The following is a 26,861-nucleotide window of genomic DNA, read 5'->3' as shown; positions in this document are numbered from 1 at the left end:
TTCCTGGGATGGTTTGACTGGTGTATGATGAGAAATTGAGTTAGTTAGGGTTATATTCACTGGAGTTCCAAAGAATGAGGCAGGGCTCATGTAGAAATCTATAAAATTCTCACATACTAGACAGGGTTTGATTCATTATTGTCACGTATTCGTATACAGTGAAAAGTATTGTTTTTTGCGTGCTCTGTCGACAAAGTATAACATACAGAGAGAAGGGAAAGAGACAGTGCAGAATATAGTGTTACAGTCATAGCTAGGGTGTAGAGAAAGATCAGCTTAAAATGAGGTAGGTCCATTCAAAAGTCCGATGGTAGCAGGGAAGGAGCTGTTCTTGAGTCATTTAGTAGGTGTCCTCAGATATCTGTCTCTTTTTTTCCGACGGAAGAAGGTGGAACAGAGTATGTCCGGGGTGCATTCGATCCTTGATTATCTTGGCTGCTTTTCCAAGGCAGTGGGAAGTGCAGCCAGAGTCAATGGGGTGGAAAGCTGGTTTGAGTGATGGACTGGGCTTTCTTCGCAACCCTTTGTCGTTTCTTACAGTCTTGGACAGAGCAGGAGTCATACCACACTGTGATACAATCAGAAAGAATGCTAGCTATGGTGCATCTGTAAAAGTTGGTAAGAGTTGTGGACATGCAGGAAGGATGTTCCTGACAGTGGGGGAGACCAGAACCAGGGGTAACACTCTTGAGGATACAGAGTAGACCATTTAGGACAGAGATGTGGAGAAATTTCTTCACCCAGTGTGGTAAGCCTGTGGAATTCACTACCATAGAAAGTAGTTGAGGCAAAAACATTGTGTGTTTTCAAGAAGAAATTGCATATAGCTGTTGGGGCTAAAGGGATCAAGGGGTATGGAGGAATGTAAGATCAGGATATTGAATTTGATGATCAGCCATGATCATACTAAATGGCAGAGCAGGCTCAAAAGACTGATTGGCCTGCTCCTATTTTCCATGTCTAGATATTAATTCAACTATATGTGGCAAAATTCATTCTCTCTAAAATTTAAAAGTGAAAAGATTCAGTTTATACTTCACATTTTTCTGTCTGTGAAAATGGTGGCAATGTGATTTGTTGCTTACCATGTTTGATAACTGTTGTTGGATGCCTTGATAAACCCTTGACTTGAGGCACGGTGACACAGTGGTTAGCACTGCTGCCTCACAGCGCCAGGGACCCAGTTTCAATTCCGGCCTCGGGTTACTGTATGTGTGGAGTTTGCATATTCTACCCATGTCTGCGTGGGTTTCCGCTAGGTGCTCTGGTTTCTTCCCACAGTCCAAAGACATGGACTGGCCGTGGCCCCTCAGTGTCAGGGGCAATGGCTGGGATAAATGCATGTATTGGGATAGGGCATAGATAGGACTGTGGTTGATGCAGAGTTGATGGGCTGAATAGCCTCCTTTTGTACTGTAGGGCTTCTATAATTAGCTCCAGATTGAAACTAATATTGGGAAAGGAGAAATTGCTAGATCTTTGTGGTAAACTTACTTCAAGGTCAGTGACAAGTAATGTTGCTTCACTACTGACTTTGAAATCTGGACTAATATTAAAAAAAAGCATCAGTATTCGTGGCGCAAACATACTATTAACTGTTCTAGTTCAAATCCAGTTAGTACCAGATATTGAATATTACTGATGATTATCATAACTGAAAGTAGCAGCTTCACAACAACAAATGGCATTTGTATCTATCACCCCTTTAATATAAAAAAGTATCCCTTTGATTTGATTTATTATTGTCACATGTATTTACAGTGAAAAGTACTGCTTCTTGCGCACTATACAAAGCATCCCATTCATAGAGAAGGAAACGAGAGAGTGCAGAATGTAGTGTAACAGTCATAGCTGGGGTGCAGAGAAAGATCAACTTAATGCAAGGTAAGTCCATTTAAAAGTCTAACAGCAGGAGGGAAGAAGCTGTTCTTGAGTCGGTTGGTACGTGACCTCAGACTTTTGTATCTTTTTCCCAATGGAAGAAGATGGAAGAGGGAATGTCCTGCGTGCGTGGGACCTTAATTGTGCTGGCGGCTTTGCTGAGGCAGCAGGAGTGTAGACAGAGTCAATGGATGAGAGGCTGGTTTGCATGATGGATTGGGCTACATTCACGACTTTTGTAGTTCCAAGATGCTTACCCAGGAGTAGAACAACATAAAGGAAATGAAAAGGAAAATGCTTAACTGAAATTATGTTGTTGAGAAATGTTAAGAAGTGCAAAGAAAGGGAAGTGAAGGGGCAAAAAAGTTTTGGGACGAAGGCATTCCAAAGAAATGGGTTAAGATTCCTGCATGCTCTGTCACTATGGTGAGGAGAAATGAAAACAAAATGCTTAATTGAGTATGGTCAGTGTGGTTTCCTTCCACAGCCCAACGGTGTACAGACTAGATTAACTGGCCATTCTAAATTGATCCTAGTGTCAGGGAGATTGGCAGGGTAAATGTGTGGTGTTGCAGGAGTGGGGCCTGGGTGGGATTGTGGTTGACTCGATGGGCTGAATAGCCTCCATTTGTACTATAGGGATTCTATCAACTTCAAATCTAGAGCAAGTAAGACAGGAATGTTTGCACATTTCAAATCAGGAGGGTGAAGTCATTTGCAAGAGAGCAGTTAATGGATAAAAGTTTTGGCTTCTATCTTCTGCATAAAGGGTAGTGGAAATCTGAACTGTGTCCCAGAGTGAGTGTGGATGATGGATCTGACTGAAATTTTCAAGACTTAGGTTGATAGATTTTTGTTAGGGAAGGGCATTAAGGGGTAGGAAAAAGACAGGAAAATTGTGTTGAAATACCAATCAGTCATAATCTAATGGAGTGGTGTAACAGAATTGAAGGACTGAAAGTAAAGTTTATTTATTAGTCACAAGTAAGGTTTACATTAACACTGCAATGAAATTACTGTGAAATTCTCCTAGTCGTCACACTCTGGCACCCGTTCAGTTTATAGAACCATAGGAGATGACAATATAATTAAGCCATTGTCAGGCACTGACAATTAGGCATTGTCATTCAGTGGAATCATGGCTGATCTATATCCTAACTGCATCCAACTAATTGTGACTCCATGTTCCCATACCCTTTGCAAACAAAAGTCTCACCAATCTCAGGTTTAAAGTTATTATTTGAGCATGCATCTACTGCTTTTTGTAGGTCAGAGTGACACACTTCTAGCATCCTTTGTGTGAAGAAGTGTTTCCTGTCTTCACTTCTGAATAGCCTGGCTCTGATTAAAAGATTCTGTCCCCTTGTCGTAAACCGTTTAACCAACAGAAAATGTTTCTCTCGATGAAATCTATCAATTACTTTCAAAATCTTCAGTCTAATCACCCCTTATGCTTCTATATTCAAAATGGCCTAGTTCTATTCCTAGGTAACATGTATTCTGCTGAAGTACATTTTGACTCACCCAAAGCAATCTAATTATGTGAAAATTGTCAGGGGTGTCAGGGAAGTACAAAGAGGAAGAAGTGAGTGTTAGAACCAGACAAATGAACTGGTGCTGCGTTTGTGTATGTTGTCACCAAGTGGCAGCATAGATGAGGAAGAGGAGACAACTTGATATAGATCCTTGAGGGATCCCAGAAACTATTGCTGGAGTTTCCACAGCTGTACTCAGACAAAGTATTGTATTTACATAGCCTTTCACAACCTCAGAACATACCAAATCATTCTACAGCCAATGGAGTACTTTTGAAGTTAGTGACTGTTGAGATGCAGCAGCCAAGTTTCACCTAGCAAGCTCCCACAATGCAATAATGATAGGATGTTCTGTTTTTAGTGATGTTGATTGAGGGATAAATATTGGCTCGAATATTAGGGATAACTCGTCTGCTTTTTTTTCAAAATAGTGCCATAGCAGCTTTTATATCCACCTGAGAGAACAGAAGGGGCCTCATTTTAACATCTGATCCAAAGGTGTCATCTCTCACAGGGTAGCACAGGAGTGTCAGCCTAGATTTTTGCACTGAAATCCTGACATGGAACATTATGATTCAAATGTGAGAGTCACTGTTTCTGTTAGGTAAGGGCGTTAACTGAGCCACAAGGAAGACAGGAACATAGGAGCAGGAGTAGGCTACTTGTTTCTTGAGCATGCTCCAGCATTTAATTGGATCATGGCTGATTTTCTATCTCGATGCTATAGAGTCACAGAAGTTTACAGCATGAAAAGGGGCCCTTCAATCCAACTTGTCCATGCCACCTTTTTTTTAAAGCAACTAAGCCAGTCCCAATTGCCTGCATTTGGCCCATATCCCTCTATATCCATCTTACCCATGTAACTGTCCAAATGCTTTTTAAAATATAATATTGTAGCTGCTTCTACTACTACACTCACCACCCTCTGTGTGAAAAAATTGCCCTGCTGGATTCTTTCTGTATCTCTCCCCTCTCATCTTAACCTATGCCCTCTAGTTTTAGACTCTCTATCTTTGGGAAAAGACATTGACTACCTAGCTGATCTATGCCCCTCATTATTTTGTAGACCTCTATAAGATCACCTCTAAGTCTCCTATGCTCCAGGGAAAAAACTCCCTGCCTATCCAGCCTCTCCTTATAACTCCAACCATCAAGTCCTGGTAGCATTCTAGTAAATCTTTTCTGCACTCTTTCTAGTTTAATAATATCCTTTCTATAATAGGGTGACTAGAACTGTACACAGTATTCCAAGTGTGGCCTTACCAATGTCTTGCACAACTTGAACAAGATGTCCCAACTCCTGTATTCAATATTCTGACCAATGAAACCAAACATGTCGAATGCCTTCTTCACCACTCTGTCCACCTGTGACTCCACTTTCAAGGAGCTAGCAATCTGTATCCCTAGATCTCTTTGTTCTGTAACTCTCCCCAACACTCTACCGTTAACTGAGAAAGTCCTGTCCTGGTTCGAACTACCAAAATGCATCACCTCGTATTTATCTAAATTAAACACCATCTGCCATTCATCAGCCCACTGGCCCAATTGATCAAGATACCATTGCAATCCTGGTTAACCTTCTTCACTATGCACTATGCCACCAATCTTGATGTCATCTGCAAACTTACTAACCATATCCCCTATATTCTCATCCAAATCATTAATATAAATGACAAATAACAGTCATTTATTTGATCAGCACTGATCCTTGAGGCACACTGCTGGTCACAACCCTCTACAATCACACTCTGTCTTCTGTCATCAATCAATTTTGTATCCAACTGGCTACCTCACCTTGGATCCTGTGACATTTAACTTTATGCAACACCCTACCATGCGGTACCTTGTCAAAGGCCTTGCTAAGGTCCACGTAGACAACATCAACTGCACTGCCCTCATCGACCTTCTTGGTTACCGCTTCAAAAAACTCAATCAAATTTGTGAGACACAATTTTCCATTCACAAAGCCACGCTGACTGTCCCTAATCAGTACTTGCATCTCTAAACGCCTGTAGATCCTTTCTGCAGGAGGAAATGGAATCACAAGTAGCACAATAGGATTGGAGAACAGAGAGGAGTTGTGCAGTAGAATGATCAATCAACAGAGTAGTTGGCCTGAAGAGGTATGAACGAGTATTTTGGTAGTGATGGGATGAAACATCTCTCTTCCTTGACACACTAATATTGTAGCCCTGTCTTTGCATCTCTTATAAGAACATAAGAACATAAGAAATAAGAGCAGGAGTAGGCCATCTGGCCCTTCGAGCCTGCTCCGCCATTCAATAAGATCATGGCTGATCTGTCGTGGCTCAGTTCCACATTCCCACCCTCTCCCCATAACCCTTAATCCCCTCTTTTCATCACATTCTCTCCTTGCTCACCCAAAGGTTCCAGTGTTGTGCTGATGTAATGAGTTGATTCACCACTGAGAACAACCAGCTGCTCTTTGCAGGAATTAAAAAGCATAATTTTAATTAATATGGCATTGAACAATTACAGTCAGCTGTAGCTCAGTGAACTGCATTCACATCTCTGAAGCAAAAGGTTGTTTCAGGATTCAAGTCTCAGCATGGGACTTGAGTGTAAACTCTAGGTAAATGAGTCTCACAACACCAGGTTAAAGTCCAACAGATTTATTTGGTATCACAAGCTTTCGGAGTGCTGCTCCTTCATCAGGTGAGTGGAGTCCAAAGTGCCCCAAAAGCTTGTGATACCAAATAAACCTGTTGGACTTTAACCTGGTGTTGTGAGACTTCTTACTGTGCTCATCTCAGTCCAATGCAGGCATCTCCACATCATGCCTAGGTAAATGACCACCTTTGGAGTTGCTGTATTTGAAATGAGACATTAATCTCACAATCTGCCTGCCCCATCAGGTGGATGTGAAAGATTGTCATGACAATATTCTGAAGAATAACAGGTGAGTTAGACCATAAGATGTAGGCTATTTGGCACATTGAGTCTGCTCTGCCATTCAATTAGATCATTCTGATCTCAAACAAAGATCCTAATTCCACTTTCCTATCCAATCTCCATAACCCTTGATTCCTTTACTGATTAAAAATCTGTTTATCTCAATCTTGAACAGACCTAATGACCTAACCTCTGCAGCTCTCTCCAGTAAAGAATTTCACAGATCAATTTCTCTCAAGAAATTTCTCATCTCTGTCATAAACGGATGATCCATTACTCTGAGATTATGCTTTCTGGTCCTAGACTTTCCCACAAAGGGAAACAACCTCTCCACATCAAGCCCCCTGCCCCCCCTTCCCCTGAGGATCCTATATGTCTCAATAAGATCACCTCTCATTTTTCTAAACTCCAATGAGTACAGGCTCAACCTACTCAACCTCTCATAAGAAAATCCTTTCATACTCAGGATCAACCTCGTGAAACTTCTCTTGACTGCCTCCAATGCCAGTATATATTTCCTTAGGTAAGGGGACCAAAACTGTTTACAGTATTCCCTCAATGGGAAAAAAAGATTGTCTGGTTCTTAACACTCTGCTGGGCCTGGGAACTTACTGGGTGCAAACTAACTTTCGATGTTGCAAATAGTCAGGGAAGCGGCTGTAAAGCACTTCAAGACACCCAACAGTTTTGAAAGGCACTATGTTGAAGTGTGGGTCTTTCTCAAACAAAAACAGAAAATGCTAGAAAATCTCAGCAGGTCTGACAGCATCCGTGGAGAGAGAACAGGGGCAAGTCTGCATGTAGGTTCAAACTCTGCAGCCCACTGCCAGACCCCCATTCTTCCTTGCCCCCTTCTGCAGGGACATCTAGACTCGGAATCTTGGCTCTATTCACTCTCCACGGATGCTGTCAGATCTGTTGAGATTTTCCAGTATTTTCTGTTTTTGTTTCGGATTCTAGTATCCACAGTAATTTACCTTTATCTGTGTGGCCCTTCTATTCAGCTTAATTCAGAAAATTCTATTGAATTTTACAGTACAAATTCGGAGTTTTATCCAAAGGAACTGGAGTTCAAATGGCCCACAGTTATCGGCAGGGAGACTGTGTGAATACAGGGAGCGACTCTCCCCCACAATGATGCAGAAGGCAGCTCCCCCCCTCAAAAGTTCTCATGGAGAGTGCTGAATTTGTGAAACTTGCTGCACTATAGCACAGTGCAATCTGAATCGTTGAATGGTTTCAAAGAGATAGATATGTCTCTCCATCAGTGCAAGAGGCACCCCAACCTCACCTTCTCATGGAAGGAGTCGTCCCCCTCCCCCTCCCCGTGCAGAAAGCCCCTACCCTCTGAGTGCAGGAAGCCCCACCCCCTCAGTATAGGGGACGAAGCCCCTCCCCCCTCTCATTATAGGGGACGAAGCCCCTCCCCCTCAGTATAGGGGGCGAAGCCCCTCCCCCTCTCAGTATAGGGGACGAAGCCCCTCCCCCTCTCTCAGTATAGGGGACGAAGCCCCTCCTCCCTCAGTATAGGGGACGAAGCACCTCCCCCCTCTCAGACTAGGGGACGAAGCCCCTCCTCCCTCTCAGTATAGGGGACGAAGCCCCTCCCCCCTCTCAGACTAGGGGACGAAGCCCCTCCCCCCTCAGTATAGGGGACGAAGCCCCTCCCCCCTCTCAGTATAGGAAACTACCCCACTCCCGGGCTGAAAGCCCCCACCCCCTCAGTGGAAGAGGCCCCTCACCTTCTTAGGACAAAAGGCCCCGCCCCCTTTCGGCCTCTACTCCCGTCTTCAGGCAACGCGAGCTTTGCTGCGTCCAGCCCGGCGCGTCACGTGACGCCGTGCGTTTATAAAAGGAGGCCGCAGCGGCGCCTGGCGCTGACTGCTCACCAGGAAGATGGCGTCTGGTAGTCGGTAAGCGGCGGGAGGTTCTGAATGATGACGGGTCGGTTCGTCCTCCCGCTCATCCTGGGCGGTTGAGGACAATTTTTATTTAAGTAACAAATTATATATTCACGTCGCCACAATGGTGCGATGAGTCATGAAGGGAGATGATGGCCAGGGGAGTTTGCACGGGCTGGCTGGTTTGAGGGGAGGGGAGGAAAGTTGCTGCGGCCGTTGGGCGCGCGGTGGAGGGTGGGAGTGCGGCGCGCGGCTCCGGTCCGAGCGGCCTAGAGATTCTGTTTCGCGAGCCCGCCGCCCATCCCCCCACTCCTCCGGTGCGCGTGCGCGGGGAGGCTGCCCGGAGCCTTGAGGTGTGGGGAGTGCGGCCGCTTTAATCCGCTGCTCTCACCCCAAAACTCGTCAATAAGCTCGTTCCGCGCCGCCTCCATCCCTAGCAACGAATACCCATAACACCAGGCCGAACCCTCGGAAGATTCGCCCACGTCCCGCGCCCAGGCTGATCAGTTGTAGCTGGTACAAAACCCAGCTGCCACAATTGGCATTGGGAACCTTTGTGCCCCCCCGCCCGCCCGCCAGCCAGCCAGCCAGCCAAATTGGTCTGTCCTCTCCCCCCACAAAATTGGTCTGTCCTTCTCTTCTCTCTTCTCCCCTCCCCCCCGCCAAAAATTGGTCTGTCCTTCTCTCCTCCTCCCCCCCGCCCCCCAAAATTGGTCTGTCTTTCTCTCCTTCCCCCCCCGCCCTCCAAAATTGGTCTGTCCTTCTCTTCCCCCACCCTCCCTCCCCCCCACCCCGCCGCCACATTGGTCCATCCTGTCTCCCCTCCACACCCACCCCCCCCCCCACATGTTGGGCTGTCCTGTTCCCCCACCCCAAAAGATTGGTCTGTGCTGTTTCTCTCCCCCCACCCTGCCCCCCCCACAAATTGCTCCACTCTTTGCTGTCCAGTCTCCTGAAATTCTCTTTCCTCCACTAGCCCCCCCTTCCCCAGAAGCATTTGAACCCAATTTTACCTCAGTTTCTTTGCAGCGTTCATTTACATTCATTTCATTCATTACGTATCTTGTTTTCTTCCTTCCACCTCCAAACACCATTCTGAATTGGAAATATATCGCCATTGCTTTGCTGCCCCTTGGTCAAGATATCCAGTAATTTCCTCCCAACAGCACTGTGGGTGGTGTCCCTACACAGTACAGACTGCAGCAGTTCAAGATGGTGGCTATATCACCTTACAAAGGGCAGTGAGCAAACGAGCAATAAATGCCAGCCTTGCCCATGATGCTCACCATCTAACGAATGAATATTAACAAAGAAATGCTGGTTGATTCTGAGGTTGGGTGCAATGAAAACAAGTAACAAAGGAGAGATGTAACTTGCTATCAGGACATTGTGAAGTCATGTCTGTTGTCACTTTCAATGGGTTTTTTCAAGTGTAATTTTGAGCTTGATGTGCACCTGTTCCATATCCTGTATCTGTAAGGCGGGAAAACATTGCAGATGATATACTGAGATAGATGCATGATTTTGCATCTCCTGCACTTCTCACCACAAAAAGCTATTTCATCTCGTTTCAACAGGCCATGTTCTCTCTCTTCCCTTGTGGATTCCTATTTCAATATACCAAACTGAAGGTTATGTTATCTCCAGACTGTGCAGTTAGGAATGGTGATTAAGGGCCAGCCAAAAGTAAGCTTAGTCTTTTTCAAATTTGGTTGCAACATTTTTCTGGTGTTTGTTTCATACTTTCATCAGACATGGAATTGGGGGTTGAAAGTAGATACAGTTCTTATAAGTATGACAGCCAGGAGTGGGTGAAGAGGCATTGGAGGGGTAGACCATCCAGTTGTACTGAAGCCAAAGACTGGTCCTGGTGTGACTCAATTTATCAGAGCCCTAGGACATTGTTGCTGGAGTTATTGCTAAAGTTCCTTGCTGCATGTGGTGAATTATATTAATTTTGAATGTCCAAAAGAGAGATGGAGAGCTTCCTGCAAGTGGAAGCTATTGCACATTTTTAGTCAGGTTGACAGGATAGTGCTGTCATCATCTGGAGCCTATTTAGTTGCCTCAGTTTGGAGAAGAAATTGAAGTTTTGTTTAGGGATGTGGTGTGCATTGTTTCAGTGACATGTGAAATGCTTAGATCACTTTTTCTCTCCTACTTTGTATGTAATTTGGCAAGATGCAAGTAATATTTGCCACAAATGTCAGCCGGTGGCGATCTTCAAATAAGGAAGCAAATTTAGCTCCCTCTAGCTTTCAATGGGATCACCGTTCTTACCATCAAGGTTTGGGAGCCAAATCAACGTAGTGGTTGGTGTAGAGCAAGGCTGTGTACTTTGCATGGAGTGTGGAGCTTTTTGATCATGGGCCCTCCTGGCTTCTCAATCGGTGGTCCACCATCTGCACATTGTACATTATTTAATGCTTCACCCAATCTACAGGATGTACAACAACTAGATCTCCCAGTTACAGCTGTCACAAACCATTGAACTATTTTTTGTTGAAATGACGAGTATCTAGATGAACATAGAGGGTAGCTATGGAGTGCCTGCTCCTGCCTGTGGCAGAATCTAAAAATTGTGCCTGTGCCCCCAGAGAAAGACCTTCAGAACATCCTCATAACAAGTAGCAGACTAGATTGTAGAGCATTCAGATAGAGAATATATTGTCTTTTCATGGTATAGTGCATTGGTGTTGTATTGCATAACCTAATTGACTTGCATGTCTATTTTTTAAAATTGGGTACACTAGTTTTATTGGATTGCTGCCAGAGTACATAATTACAGCAACTTGAATACAAAACAAAGTTGTCATATTCTAGCAGCCTGTTGCGATGGTTTACTTCAGGTCAACCAATCATAAATGCTCCAGGTTTAATCTCCAGCGTGTGCTGAGCTAGCTGTTTTCACTTGGGATAACCCTATCCTCAACATCTCCCAATCATGCTAATAGGTTTCTATTTCAGGACCGACACCAATTGAAGGCTTTTGAGTATAATTGGTAATTCATGTATTTATGCTTAACTGCGCAGCTTAATTAACTTTTTTGTTTTAGGGTCTTTCAGGTCAAATGGTTCTGTCCCATTAATACAGCTGATGTACTCTTGCTTTGGACATTTACTGATGTCATGCAAAGTTCAAAATGAACTTGCCTTACAAAGTGAGTGACTAGCAGTAAATGCCAGCTTTGCCCATGATGCTCATCATCCAATGAACAGGTATTAACAAAGAAATGCTGATTCTGGTTGAGTGCACAGCAGTTAGCACTGCTGCCTCACAGCGCCAAGGACCTGAGTTCAATTCTGGCTTTGAGTGACTGGTGTTTGCACATTCCCCCTGTTTCTGCATGGATTTGCTCTGGACACTTCAGTTTCCTCCCACAGTCAAAAGATGTGTGGGTTGGGTGGATTGGCCATGCTAAGTTGCCCCTTAATGTCAAGGGGATTAACTGGTAGATATGTGGGGTTAAGGGGATAGGGCCTGGATGGGATTGTTGACGGTGCAGGCATGATGGACCAAATGGCACCCCTCTGCATTGCAGGTGTTTATGGATCTATGAATGTTCTCCCTGTATCATTTTTTTAGGGCTGATAATCTCTACAATACAATAAAAGGGTAATGTTTAAAGCTTGATGATGACATTAACTTTGCTGATGATCGTGAATGCTAGAAAACATTGAGTACTTGAGAGGCACTTGTTAGTAGGGAAAGTGTTAAATTGTGATCCTTGGGACTGAGAGCAATGCTGTCTAATTTACATAAATTACCTCAGATAGCCTGCAAATGCAAAGTGGTCATATTTGTGATACCAAACCAGACAGCGGCATCAGAGGAACCAGCTTAAATTACAGAATGAGTTGGAAAAAGAAAAACTGAGCAATTTGCATTGAACCATAGAACTCAGGCCAACCTGAATAAGTACACCAGTATAGTAACAGACTTCATTAGTAAGTGCGTAGTAGCAGACTCTGTCAAAGAAGCAAATCCATGTTGGAAAACCATGGATGAACAGGTCTGAGGCATTCAGGTCAGGTGAGCCTGACCTATAATAGAAAAATAGATACGATCTATGGAGAACCATCAAAGATGCCAACAGACAGCACCAGAGCAAGCTAGAGTCCCAGGCTAGCCTCACGAACACCCACAGATTGTGGCAAGGTCTGCATGAAGTAACAGGCTACAAGGTGAAGATGTGTAGAATTGCTGGTAACAATGCACCCCTCCCCAGTGAGCTCAATGCATTCTGTCTGCTTACATCACCATTACAGACATCAGTTGGGACTCCTTAAGTTAACCCAGGCTCAGATTCTGCATGGACCAGCTGGCGGTGATATTTGCAGACATCTTTAATCTCTCGCACTGATCTGAGGTCCCTACCTGCTTCAAAAATACAACTGTCATTCCTGTACCAAAGAAAAACCAGCAGCATGCTTAATGATTATTGCCCAGTGTCTCTGGCAACACATCATTATGAAGTGCTTCCAAAGGTTAGCCATGGCATGTATCAACTCTGGTCTCCCAGATTGCCTGGTTTCACTACGGTTTGCCATCACTGCAACAGGGCCATGATAGACACCATCTCTCTGGCCCTACACTCAACCCTGGATCACCTGGATAACAAGGACACTTGTCTTTGTCTACATTAACAGGGACTAAGTGGAAATGGTCAAGAGCTTCTAATTGTTTAGATCACCAACAACCTGTCCTGATTCCTCCACATTGAGGATCTAGTTAAGAAAGCCCACCACTACTACTTTCTCAAGAGGCTAAGGAAATTCAGCATGTCTGCTCCAACTGTCTCCCAAATTCTACAGATGCACCACACCATGGCTTGGTTTGGCTCCTGGTTCAAGACCACAAACTGCTAAAGGCCATGAATGTAGCCTAGTCCATCGTGTAAACCAGCCTCCCATCTGTTGATTGTCTTCACTTCTGCCTTGGAAGAACAGCCAGCTTAATCAAGGACCCCATCCACTCCGGACATAATCCCTTCCATCAGGAAAATGATACAAAAATCTGAGAATATGTACCAACTGACTCGAACAGTTTCTTCCCTGCTGCCATCAGACTTTTGAATGGACTACCATATGTTAAACTGATCTTTCTCTCTACACCCTAGTTATGACTGTAACACTACATTCTGCACCCTCTCATTTCTTTCTCCCTTGTGCACTGTGGTAAAGCTACATCTGTATAGCTCACAAAAAAACAATTGTTTTCACTATATCTCAATAAATGTGGCATCAAATCAAAATTGCAGCACTGGTTGGTCCATAGTATCTATGCTGACTCTGATAGGGCAGTTGCACTTAGTTTCATGTTCCTGCCTTTTTGAATGTAAGCTCCTCATCTTCAAGCCCCTTGTACAACTTGCTTTTATAATTTATTTACAGTATCAATTTGCACCTATATAATTAGAGTTCCAGATCCAGATGACTAAGTGGAAAATAAAATCCCCATCTTCTGTCTATCTATTGATACTTTTGAATTGGTGACCTCTAGTTATTGATCCACTTAACAGAGGGAATAATTGTTCTCCAGTTGAACTGCCAAAATCTCTTTTCTTAACCTCATCTTGGAAGTCTTAAGCTCCTTTGTTCCAAGGAGATCAGTCCTAACTTATCCAACTCCTTGTAACTGGAGTCCCTTTTTCCTGGTAAATTTCCTCTTTCTTTCTAAAGCATTAATGTCATTCCTGAAGTGTGGGGCCCAGAATTGTCTCCAATACCTGCAGCCGAAATGGGATACGTAGAAACTAGAAGCAGGACTAGGCCATTCGTGCCTGCCCTACCATTCATTTTGACCGTCTGATTCAATATTCTGATTCCCCTCTTCCCTTCATAGCCAGTGATCCCTTAGTCTCTAGAGCTATATCTAATTTCTTCTTGAAATCAGACAACATTTTAGCCTCAACTACTTTCCATACATTCTGAGTTAGGAAATTTCTGTCAGTTCTAAAATGTTTATCCCTTATCTTCAAATTATGATCCCCAGTTCAGGACTCTCCCACCATTGGGAATATTCTTTTTGAATCTATTCTGTTCAAATTTATTGAGATCCTCTCTGCTAAAGCCTAACTGACTTAATTTCTCCTCATGTGACAGATCTGCCATCCCAGGGATCAACCTGGTAAATCTTCTTTGTACTCCCTCTATAGCAAGGACATCCCTCCTCCAATAAGGACACCAAAACTGCACATAATACCCCAGGTGTGGCCTTACCAATGCCCTATACAATTGTGGCAAAACATCCCTATATGCAAATCTTCTTGCTATGAAGGCCAGTATGTCATTATTGCCTGCTGTACTTGTGCACTAGCTTTCAGCGGCTGATTCTCTCGGACACCAAGGTCTTGCTGAGTATCCACACCTCTCAATATACAACCGTTCAAGAAATCCACCTTCCTATTATTGCTACCATAATGGATAACCTCATTTGCCCACATAATACTGCACCTGCCATGCAGATGCCCCCTCTGTGTCCAAATCACAATGCTGCAACTTTATAAGACCCTTGTCAGACCTCGCTTGGAGTACTGTGCGCCGTTCTGGTCACCTCACTACAGGAAGGATGTGGAAGCTATGAGAGGGTGCAGAGGAGATTTGCAAGGATGTTGCCTGGATTGGGAGGCATGCCTTATAAAGATAGGTTGAGAGAGCTAGGTCTCTTCTCCCTGGAGAGACCAAGGTTGAGAGGCAACCTGATGGAGGTTTATAAAATGTTGAGAGGAATAGATAGGGTGGATTTTCAGAGGCTACTTCCCAGGGCAGAAATGGTCGCTACGAGAGGACACAGGTTTAAGGTGCCGGGAAGCAAGTACAGAGGAGATGTTAGGGGTAAGTTTTTCACTGAGGGTGGGAGTGAGTGGAATTGGCTGCTGTCGGTGGTGGTAGAGGCAAACTCGCTGGGGTCTTTCAAAAGACTCCTGGATGAATATATGGGATTTAATGGGATTGGGAGTTACAGATAGTTCTATGGCCTCTTAGGTGCAACTTGTGGACTGAAGGGCTTGTTTGTGCTGTAGTGTTCTATGAAGCATCTCTGCATCCTCCTCATGGCTCACCCTCCCATCCACCTTTGTATCATCTGGCAAATTTGGAGATAATACATTCAGTTCCCTCTTCCAAATCATTAATATATAATGTGAACACTTGGGGTCATGGCACAGATCCCTGCAGAGCCCCACTGACTGCCAATCAGAAAAAGACCCACTTTTGCCAACTCTGCTTCCTGTCTGCTAACAAGCTTTCTATCCAGCTTGAGGAATTACGTGCAATCCTATGTGCTTTAACTTTACATAGTAGTCTGTTATGAGAAACCTTGTCGTAAGTCCAAATGAACCACATCCAGTGGTTCTCCTCAGTCAACTCTGCTAGTTACATTCATGAAGAATTCCAGTAGATTTGTCAAGCATGATTTCCCTTTTGCAAATCCATACTGATTTTGATTATATATTGAATATAAAAGTAGGGAGGTCTTGCTGAGGCTATATAGGGCATTGGTGAGGCCGCAGCTGGAGTATTGTGTGCAGTTTTGGGCGCCGTACTTACGCAAGGATATTTTGGCGTTGGAGGGAGTGCAGAGGAGGTTTACTAGGCTGATGCCAGAGTTGAGGGGGTTGAGCTATGAGGAGAGGCTGAATAAACTAGGCTTGTACTCGTTAGAGTTTAGAAGAATGAGGGGAGATCTCATTGAGACGTATAAGATGATGAATGGGATGGATAGGATAGAGGTGGAGAGACTCTTCCTGCTCAGAAAGGACAGTAGGACTAGGGGGCACAGCCTCAAAATAAAGGGGGGGGGCGGTTTAGAACAGAGTTGAGGAAGAACTTCTTCACTCAAAGGGTGGTGAATCTCTGGAATTCTCTGCCAGTTGAAGTGGTGGAGGCTACCTCGCTAAATATTTTTAAGAAGCGGGTTGATGGGTTTTTGATGAGAGGGGATTAGGGGTTATGGGGAGAGGGCGGGAATGTGGAACTGAGCCATGACAGATCAGCCATGATCTTATTGAATGGTGGGGCAGGCTCGAAGGGCCAGATGGCCTACTCTTGCTCCTATTTCTTATGATCTTATGTTCTTTACTGCTTTTCAAATGTTGACCTAAGTCATCCTTGATAATGATCTTAGCAATTTCCCCAGTACTGACATTAAACTCATTGCTGTATGGTTTTCTGTTTTCTTCTACCCTCAGTCTGTAGAAACCAGTCTACATAACACAAGAAATAGGAGCAGGAGTAGGCCTTTGAGCCTGCCCTGCCATTCAATAAGATCATGGCTGATCTGAAGTGGATCACTTCCACTTACCCACCTGCTCCCCATAACCCTTAATTCCTTTATCCATCAGAAATCTACCTACCCGTGACTTAATCATATTCAACAAGGCAGCCTCCACCACTTCAATGGGCAGAGAACTCGAGATTCACCACCCTTTGAGAGAAGTTGTTCCTCCTGAACTCTGTTCTAAACTGCACCTGCTCCCCCCTTATTTTGAGGCTGTGCCCTCTAGTTCTGGTAGTTAGTCTAGAGTCTAAACAATTTTGGAAAATAACGACCAATGGATCTACTATTTCCAGGGTCATGTTGTTAAGTACTCTGGGATGAAAATTATCAGGATCTGGAGATTTAATATTCATTTTACATATAGAAACTTTTACAGCCAGTTTGTCCCCCCCCCCTCTAGTCTATTCTTGATTACATGTAATCCATGTACCTTTTTCACCCACAGGGTTAGTGTACATGGGTACCAAGATGTGTTATCTTTGCTTTCAAAATCTTCTATTAGTCCACCCCAGTATGCAGCAGTCTACATTTATTGCATTGAATGCAGTCAACCGTACTTCTACCTATTTTAACATAATCCACCTTCCTAAAGCCCATAACTGTCTCATCATTTACCACTTTGCTACATTTTCTGTAAACTGCAAACTTTATATTGCTACTCCCTAGATCTGAACCCAAGCCATTCGTGACAATCAAACTGAGAAATGGACCCAAAACTGACCCTTGGTGAAAACCACTTGCAAACCTCTCAGTCTGAAAAATATCCATCTACTACCATCAATTCCCTTCTGTCATGGACTCAATTTTGTATCCATGCTGCTGCTTTTCCCATAATTTCTTGAATTTTGATGATCTTCATCCTCCTAATGTAGTGCTTTGTCGAATATCTTCCAAAAGTCTGCATGTAAATCCACTGCACTACCTTTGTCAACCTTCTCTATTAACGTCAAATAGAATAAGCGTGTTGGACACTACTAGCCTACAATATCTTGCTGGGTCTACTTGATTAACCTGAATTGTCGTCATCTCTCTCTCTCACTTCTCTCCTCCTCCACACACCACCACCAACACCGCCCCCCCCCCCCCCATGCCTCAGTGTTAGGCTGACTGTAGTTTTAGGTTAACCCCCTCCCATTTCTGTATAGATGTATAATAGCAACCTTCCAGTGCTCTGTTTCTGTATCCAATGAGGACTGAAAGACTGTGATGACTATCTCTGCGAGTTCTGCCTTTTGAATGCCCTATCAGGATCAGGTGACTTTCCATCTTTGAGTAATACTAATTTTTAGTACTTTTCCTCCAGTACTATCTTGGTGTAACCTGTTTGAGAGAATAAATGCAAAGTACTTCAGCCACAACCTCTGTCTCTAGGTCTAAGGAAAATTTTGTTTTAAACTTAATGTTGCTTGCTAATCTTTTCACATAATCTCTCTATTCCACCTGTATTAACTTCTTCAAATTCCATTGTGTATTTTCTATGGTCTTCCTCCTTGTTGTCTGAACCACATCGACACAAGATAAAATTTGCTTTTGGTGCAATTCATGACAATCAGGCGTCCCAAAGTGTTTTGCATTCAAGTATTATTTGAATTGTAGTCACTGTTAACATATAAAGCAAATAGCAGCCAGTGTGTGCACCAAAAGCTCTTGCAAACAGCAACTTGATAACTACAGGATAATCTAGATGTTAATTGAGGGATAAATATTGGTCAGGACACCAGGGAGAGTGTCCATGTTCTTCCTCAAAAATGAAAGATTATTTGAACCAAAACAAATCTCAATTTGAAACTATTTAATGACGTTGAGAAGCAGTGACGGATTCCTCATTTCATACATGTGATACGTTGAAACAGAAACTTAAATGTACAGATTTGCATTTGCAGCAGTATTTCAGCTGATGGGAGAATATTTGGTAATTTGGGTCCACTCAGTAGGCAGGCACAGTTCTGTGCAGGAAATTAATTTATTAATCTCTGAAATAATTGTTAGAAACAACTTCTTTACAACAGCTGAATTCATCAAATTGAAAATGTTTGATTCTGAAAATCAGCAGGGAAGCAGTACACCAGCATCTCCCCCACCAACTCAAGGGCATGGTGCCACACTTAGTGGGTATCAAATGTAGGCATCTGACTGTAAGGCATTAAATTGGGGTGGACTGCAACAGGTTGTTTTCCAGAAACAGTGGGAATCATGTCCCAACAGTTCCCTTGCAGGGGAGTCTTATTCGAAATTTTAAAATTCCAATATTCTGTGGAATCCATGAATTGATACTGACATGGACCTGGGGTGATCCACTGTGAAAGCTAGTCATCAGTGAACGTAGTATTGCCAATTGATCCTCGGTCCTGCTGACTTTGATATTGAGTCCCCACTGCTAACCAGCCCTGTCCTCTGAGTTCTGTTTGGAACATGTGGGGGCTACTATGCCAACAGACTGTAGGAGAAATATTTGCAGAAACCTGGAAGCTGGCATATCTGGGCAAGACCAAATTTCTGGCTGTTCTGGGGAATGCTCACTGAAATTATTGTGGGAGTACAACAAAGCAATGAGTTGTTTAAGATTGGAAAGGAAATTTTCTCTAGTCTTCATGTTGATGGCATAGTAAGAAGTTACACATGATTAGGGGCTTCTGTAGAATAAGACCAGTTTCTTAATCTCCTATGTTCCAAATGTGGAACCCAATCAGATGATGTGCAATTTGTTGGAACAAAGTTGAGCCTTCTGTTTTATTTTAACTTTCCTGCTTTGTCAAAACCCACCTGGCTTGTTTCTATCCTTCAGGAGAGGAAATCCCTGTCTTTAACCAGTTCAGCCTAAATGTGACTTCAAATCCACAGGAATGTGCTTGTTTAAAAATAACTAATGATAAAGTGAGAGCAATTGTTGCAGAAATCTTAATGTTAACTTGTGTAACCATTGCAGATCAGGAGTTTTTCAAGAAGTAAATTTTGACATAAGTGGCCAGAGTAGAAGACAAGACCGCAAGCTGTGGCCAAAATGTATAGCCCTTTTGTCTGAACAAACCTCGAGTGGCCCACCCAGCTGAAGGCAAACCATGAGCTTGATTCCTAGTGCAAAAAAGACCTGAAATGAGTGAGGAAAAATTAAGAAATTTATGCTCGTTAGTCAGGAAACAAATTGGGTGTCTGATCTTATATATAATTAAACTAATAGATGCTGAAGTTTTGAAATAAAAACAAAAGTGCTGTAAAGACTCTCCAGGTCTGAAGAGAAATTGTTAATGTTTCAAGTCCAATGTGATTCTACTTTAGAACTAGAGAGAAGTAGAAATGTGGATTTTATACTGTTGAAAAAGGGGAGGGGAATTTTCAGGTGAAACGAAGAGGGTGAGGGAGATTAAATGCTAAAGGGGTAATGGAATGAAAGGCAAAGATGATATTAAATGGTAGTGGTAGTAGTAAAGAAACAAGCAATTTGTCCAGAGTAGATGTTAATAGCAGAATGAAGATGAGCTTTGAAAGCAAGCAAAACAAAATCCAAACTTATGCTTTTGATGGGGTGGGGGGATGTTGGAGAGAAGTGGTTGCTTGAATCTATGCCAACATGAGCTAGTTCCTTTTACCAGAACCTGGCACATAGGCCAAGTGCTTGTCCAGATACTTTTTAAAGGATGAGAGGCAACCTGCCTCCAATACTACCCCCCCTCCCATCAAAGCATTCCAGGCAGTCACCACCCTCTGGGTAAAAAGGTTTTACCTGCAAACTCATTCAACGTCTTGCGTAGTCATCTATGTTGTTTATATAAATGACGAATAATAGGGGACCTGTGGTACACCACTGGACACCGGTCTGCAGTCGCTAAAGCAGCCTTCTGTCATCAATTTACAACAAAGCCAATTTTGAATCCACCTTGTCAAATTACCTAGTGTCCCACATGCACTTGCCTTTCTCCCATGTGGGAACTTGTCAGAGGCTTTGCTGAAATCCATAGCGACTGCATCAGTAGCTTTGCCCTCATCTAAAACCAGGTTACCTCCAAAAAATTCAGGCAAGTTTGTTAGACAGACATGACCTCCAGCTGACAAAGCCATGTGACTATCCCTGAGCAAATCTGGCCCCGCCAAGTGTAGATAGGTTCTCCAATAGTTTCCTTACCACTGACATGAGACTCTGTTCAGTCATTCCCAGGCGTATCTGTACAACGCTACTTATTTTTTATTCATTTGTGGGACATGGGAATCACTGGCTGGCCAGCATTTATTGTGCATCCCTAATTACCCTTGGAGGGCAGCTAACCACATTGCTGTGGATCTGGAGTCGTATGTAGGCCAGATCAGGTAAGGATGGCAGATTTTTATCCCTAAAGGACAGTAGTGAATCAGATGGATTTTTCTGACAATCGACAATGGTTTCATGGTCATCAGTAGATTCATAATTTCAGATATTGTTTGAATTCAAATTCCACCATTTGCTGTGGTGGGATTCGAACCAAGGTCTGGATCCCCAGACTATTAGTTGAGTTTCTGGGCTAATATTCTAGTGATGATACCACTAGGCTATCACTGCCACCACCACCTCCCTACCACCCCCCACCCCCACCCAAAAAACAACCACATCAGCTGTTCTCCAGTGTTGACATCTCTCTCATGGCTACCCTGCAGTCTCCTCCCTTGCTTCCCACAGCAGCCTTGGACCTGGAGATTTGTCTACTTTTAAGCTGGCCAGATCCTCTGATACGTTGTCCTTCCCTATGTCAATTTGCTCAAGAATTCTCAGTCTGAGTTCCATACCTTTATCCTCGTTCTCCTTGGGTGAAGATGGACGTGAAGTATTTAACACAATACCATTGTCCTCTGGCTCCACCCACAGATGCAACCTCTTGGTTCTTAATAGGCCTTATTCTTGCCCTGGTTACTGTCTTCCCATTGATATCTATATCTTGGGATTTTTCCCTACTTTTACCAGCCAGAGCTTTCTCATATCCCCTCTTTGCTCTTATTGTTTTCTTAAGCTCCACCCTGCACTTTCTGAACTCCACTCTGCCTTCACTGATTTGCTCCCTTTGTACCTGTTAAAAAGCTCCTGTTCCTTCTCATATCCTGAATATCTCTGCTTATTCTTGGTTCTTTAGGCTTGTTACTACTTCCTGTCGCCCTACAACAAAATACTGACGTACATGCTTGGCCCAGAGGTACTGTTAAAAAGAAACAGTTAACATTTTTGTGTGATAACACTTTGTCAAGACTGGAACAATGGCAGAAATGGTTCTCACGAAGAATCACTGATCTGAAATTTAATCGTTTCCACCTCCATAGTGCCGGACTGCTGAGTTTCTGCCGCATTTAAAAAAAGCTCGTTTACATTTGATTAAGTTTGTATCTGGTCATAGCGCAGAAGCATGCATTCCATATGTGTTGCAAGCAGAAGTATTCTGTTCAATAGCAATATTTCTTTGAATCCTTGGACTGTATTATATGTGGTATATTTTTCAGACACGCTGTACAATGTGAAGAATATCAAAAATACACAAATACGTTTCTAGAGGTTAATAGTTCTCAAGTTGTTTTGTCATCATACTAAGCCTATGTGCTCAATATGGTATCTATATTTTAATTTGTGTAATGGTGAAAAATATTAATGTACACATCCAAGATTGGATATACTAGTCTAGTTGATGTCATTGCATGTGCATTCTTGATAATGCAGTAATATGATGCACTGTATATTTGTAATTTGCCTACATTTAGTTCCATTTGTTTCTGGAGTTGATGGGTTATGTAGTATGACTAATGGCATTGCAATCAAGGGAAATGAAATAGTCTTTAAAATATTATAGATCCATCAGTAAACCACACCAATTTTAAGTTAAATATTAACCATGTGATTTTCAGTAATCAAAAACCTTAGTTTGATCAGACTGATCAATTACTGAACATTGTTTATGTAAACACTGAAAATTAAAACATGCACTATCATTTTCTAGATCTGATCTAATTTTTTAGTTTGTCTCACATTTTAAAGATAGTGATAAAACTTGGTATTCAACAAGTTGGTCAAATGTGGCAGAGCCAGTAACTGAAATATGAATACTTCATTTTTGCATCTGCTCAGTGGTAAAGAATAGATCGATTATCCATACATCCAAAAACTGCACATTTTCATACTTCAACCATGGAAGCATGAAGTCTAGTTTGTGCAGTTTACTGCGGACTTTTGCAGTGAGCATGTTGAAAACAAGCTCATTTATAGGTACCCCCTATGTATTATTCATTTCCTACTTTTCTAGCCAGTTTATTTAATGTAAATTATAGCTAGCCTTGGCTTTGGTCTAAGTAAATCTAGGCTTCCATGCAATATTGGAAAATCAAAATTTTGATATCCATATGCAGTTGGCCCAGAGGATCTGGGTGTGCAAGTCCACCGGTCCTTGAAGGTGGCAGCACAGGTGGAGAAGATGAAGGAGGCATATGGCATGCTTACCTTTATAGGACAGGGTATAGAGTATAAAAACTGGAGTCTGATGTTACAGCTGTATAGAACATTGGTTAGGCCACATTTGGAGTAATGTGTCCAGTTCTGGTTGCTGCACTACCAGAACATAGAACATAGAACATTACAGCGCAGAACAGGCCCTTCGGCCCACGATGTTGCGCCGACCAGTTACAAAAACAATGACCCACTAGCCTATACCAATCCCTTTTCGTCCATAAACCTATCCAGAGATCTCTTAAACGCCCCCAAACTAGACGCATTTACAACTGCAGCAGGCAGGGCATTCCAATCCCTCACCACCCGCTGGGTAAAGAACCTACCCCTGACATCCGTCCTGTAGCTACCCCCCCTTAATTTAAAGCCATGCCCCCTCGTGCTAGCTTTCTCCATCCGAGGAAAAAGGCTATCACTATCCACCCTATCTAAACCTCTAATCATCTTATAGAAGGACGTGGAGGCTTTGGAGAGAGTGCAGAGGAGGTCTACCAGGGTGTTGCCTGGTATGGAGGGTCTTGGCTATGAGGAGAGATTGGTTAAACTGGGGTGGTTCGTTGTTTGCTGGAGCAGACGAGTGAGGGAGCAGAGAGTCAATAAGAAATTACCTGTTAAAAACCTGTTTAAATAAGTTTAAAGCACTTTCGTAGTAAGAACTTATCTTGTAGAACTCTTTAAATCATTTAAAAGCATTTTTGCGGGCTTCTTATATTTACCGTTTTAAGAATTCTAAGGGAGTGGATAGCAGGGATTTGTGGGTGAGCAGGCTTTAAAACAGTGCCAGGTTTAAAAGGAGGCCTGGTGTAGACAGCGGGCAGTGGAGTGAGGGGGAAGCAGAGTGAGCTATTAGGGCTTAGGATCAAAGGGCTGGGGAGAAAAAGGGCCAGGTAAGTTCGTGTGGAAATTTTCAATACTACTACAGTGAATAATGGAGGGGCATGTGATGTGCTGTTTCTGTATGATGTGGGAGCTGGTGGACCCCAGGGTCCTTCCCAGTGACCATGTCTGCAGTAAGTGCAGGTTGCTGGAGGAGCTCTAGCTCAAGATAGATGAGCTGGCCTCTGAGCTTCAGACACTGAGGCTCATCAGGGGGAGAGAGGGTGCCATTGTCAATGGGGTGCAAGAGACATCCACCCCCCCCTAGACTGGCTAACTCTAAGGGTCAGGAACAAGAGGGGGCTGCTGAGAGGAGGAAGGAGGGTGGGGACCAGAGGAAGGAGGGTGGGGACCGGACGCCTCAGCCTTTCAATATGCATAACAGGTTTGAGGTTCTTCCAGTGTGGACGAGAACGAGGGAGGTGAGGTTGGTGAGCAAACTGTGCATAGTACAGTGATGCAGATGTAGGATATAGGCAAAGAGAAGGTGATGAGGAACGTAGTCGTAATTGGGGACAGTGGGGTTAAGGGTATTGACACTGTATTCACCATTTATACAGATGATCTGGAGGAGGGAACCAAGTGTATGGTGTTGAAATTTGCTGATGACACCAAGATTGGTGGAACGGCAAGTTGCGTGGAGGGTGTGGAGAGTCTGCAGAAGGATCTAGATAGGCTGGGCGAATGGGCCAGGAACTGGCAAATGGAATTTAATGTTGGCAAGTGCGAGGCGGTCCACTTTGGTAGGAATAATGGTAGGAAGGACTATTACGTGGCGAAAAACTGCAGTAGGTGACGGTGCAGAGGGACCTCGGGGTCCTTGCGCATGAGTCGCAAAAACCCAACCTGCAGGTGCAGCAGGTGGTCAGGAAGGCTAATGGGATGCTGGCCTTCATAGCGAGGGGGATTGAATATAAAAGTAGGGAGGTCTTGCTGCAGCTGTATAGGGCATTGTTGAGGCCGCAGCTGGAGTACTGTGTGCAGTTTTGGTCGCCGTACTTACGCAAGGATATTTTGGCCTTGGAGGGAGTGCAGAGGAGGTTTACTAGGCTGATGCTGGAGTTGAGGGGGTTGAGCTATGAGGAGAGGCTGAATAAACTAGGCTTGTACTCGTTAGAGTTTAGAAGAATGAGGGGAGATCTCATTGAGACATATAAGATGATGAATGGGATGGATAGGATAGAGGTGGAGAGACACTTCCTGCTCAAAGGACAGTAGGACTAGAGGGCACAGCCTCAAGATAAAGGGGGGTGTGGTTTAGAACGGAGTTGAGGAGGAACTTCTTCACTCAAAGGGTGGTGAATCTCTGGAATTCTCTGCCCGTTGAAGTGGTGGAGGCTGCCTCGCTAAATATTTTTAAGACGCGGGTTGATGGGTTTTTGATAAGCGAGGGGATTAAGGGTTATGGGGAGAGGGTGGGAAAGTGGAGCCATGATCTTATTGAATGGCGGGGCAGGCTCGAAGGGCTAGATGGCCTACTCCTCCTATTTCTTATGTTCTCCCTGGAGAGATGGAGAACGCGGGAAGACCTAATAGAGGTGTATAAAATTATGACGGGTATAGATAGGGTGAACAGTGGGAACCTTTTTCCCAGTTCGGAGGTGACAATCACGAGGGGTCACAGATTCAAGGTGAGGGGCGAGGTTTAACTCTGAGGGTTTTTTTACATAGAGGGTGCTGGGGGCCTGGAATGCACTGCCAGGTAGGGTGGTGAAGGTGGACACGCTGGGATTGTTTAAGACTTACCTGGATAGTCACATGAGCAGACTCGGAATGGAGGGATACAAGCGAATGGTCCAGTTGGACCGATGAGTGGCGCAGGCTTGGAGAGCCGAAGGGCCTGTTTCCTGTGCTGTATTGCTCTTTGTTCTTTATTCTAGGATTTTGAATAAGGATAGCCTATCTGTCATGATCTTGTGCATTCCTCTTTGCCATTTTGGAGAACTGCCACCTTGGACTACTGCAGTCCGAGATATAGGTACACCCACAGTGTTAGGGAGGGACTTCCAGGATTTTGACCCAGTGACAGTGAAGGAACAGCAATATATTTCCAAGTTAGGATGGTATATGCTTGAAAGGGAAACGCCAGGTGGTGGTCTCATGTCCTGCTGCCCTTGCCTTCTAAGTGGTGGTGTTATGGGTTTGGTAGGTGCTGCTTAAGGAGTCTTGGTGAGTTCCAGCAGTGCATTGTGTAGATGATACACATCTGATGCCACCATTGGTGGAGGAGGCATTGACTGTTTGTCAAAGGGGTAACAATCTGTCCTGGATGGTGTTGAGATTCAGTGTTGGAGTTCATTCAGTCCAGGTGGAAAACATTCAAGAACACGTCTAATTTGGGCCCTGGAGATGGTGGACAGGCTTTGTGGAGTCTGATTTTTATCAATGATTTGGAAGAGGGGACTGAAGGGTGGGTTAGTAAATTTGCTGATGACACCAAGGTTGGAGTAGTGAATGAGGTGGAGGACTCTTGCAGGCTGCAAAGAGACAATGATGGGATGTAGAGCTGGGCTGAAAAGTGGCAGATGGAGTTTAACCCTGATAAGTGAGAGGTGATTCATTTTGGTAGGACAAACTTGAATGCGGATTACAGGGTCAACGGCAGGGTTCTGAGGAATGTGGAGGAACAGAGATCTTGGGGTTCATATCCACAGATCTCTGAAGGTTGCCATTCATGTGGATAGAGCCATGAAGAAGGCTTAGTGTGTTAGCATTTATTAACAGGGGACTTGAGTTTGAGCTGTGAGGTTATGCTGCAACTATGTCAGATCTTGGTGAGACCACGTTTGGAACATTGTTCAGTTCTGGTCACCTCACTATAAGAATGTGAAAGCATTGGGGTGTGCAGAAGAGATTTATTGGGATGCTCCCTGGTTTGGAGGGTAGGTCTTTGAGGAAAGGTGGAGGAAGCTGGGGCTTTTCTCAAGTGGAGGAGGATGAAAGGCAACTTAATAGAAGTTTATAAGATGATGAGGGGGATAGATAGTGGAAGTGCAGAGACTATTTCATCGGGTGGATGTAGC

At 43.8% G+C, this 26,861-nt stretch overlaps 1 protein-coding gene across 1 annotated transcript in view; it reads left to right on the top strand.

Annotated features, from left to right (window-relative positions):
• Positions 1–8,121: 8,121 nt before the first annotated feature.
• Positions 8,122–26,861, top strand: part of gtf2b (general transcription factor IIB) — a 38,460-nt gene continuing 19,720 nt past the window's right edge. The window contains exon 1 of the mRNA XM_080195185.1: positions 8,122–8,242. Coding sequence (XP_080051311.1) covers positions 8,226–8,242 — 17 coding nt within the window. The 5' untranslated portion in view covers positions 8,122–8,225. The remainder of the gene's footprint in view (positions 8,243–26,861) is intronic.

This window comes from Carcharhinus amblyrhynchos, chromosome 9 (assembly GCF_965287045.1).
Source record: "Carcharhinus amblyrhynchos chromosome 9, sCarAmb.v2.hapA, whole genome shotgun sequence".
Classification (NCBI taxonomy): Eukaryota; Metazoa; Chordata; class Chondrichthyes; order Carcharhiniformes; family Carcharhinidae; genus Carcharhinus; species Carcharhinus amblyrhynchos.
This window is presented reverse-complemented; position numbering and strand designations above follow the sequence as displayed.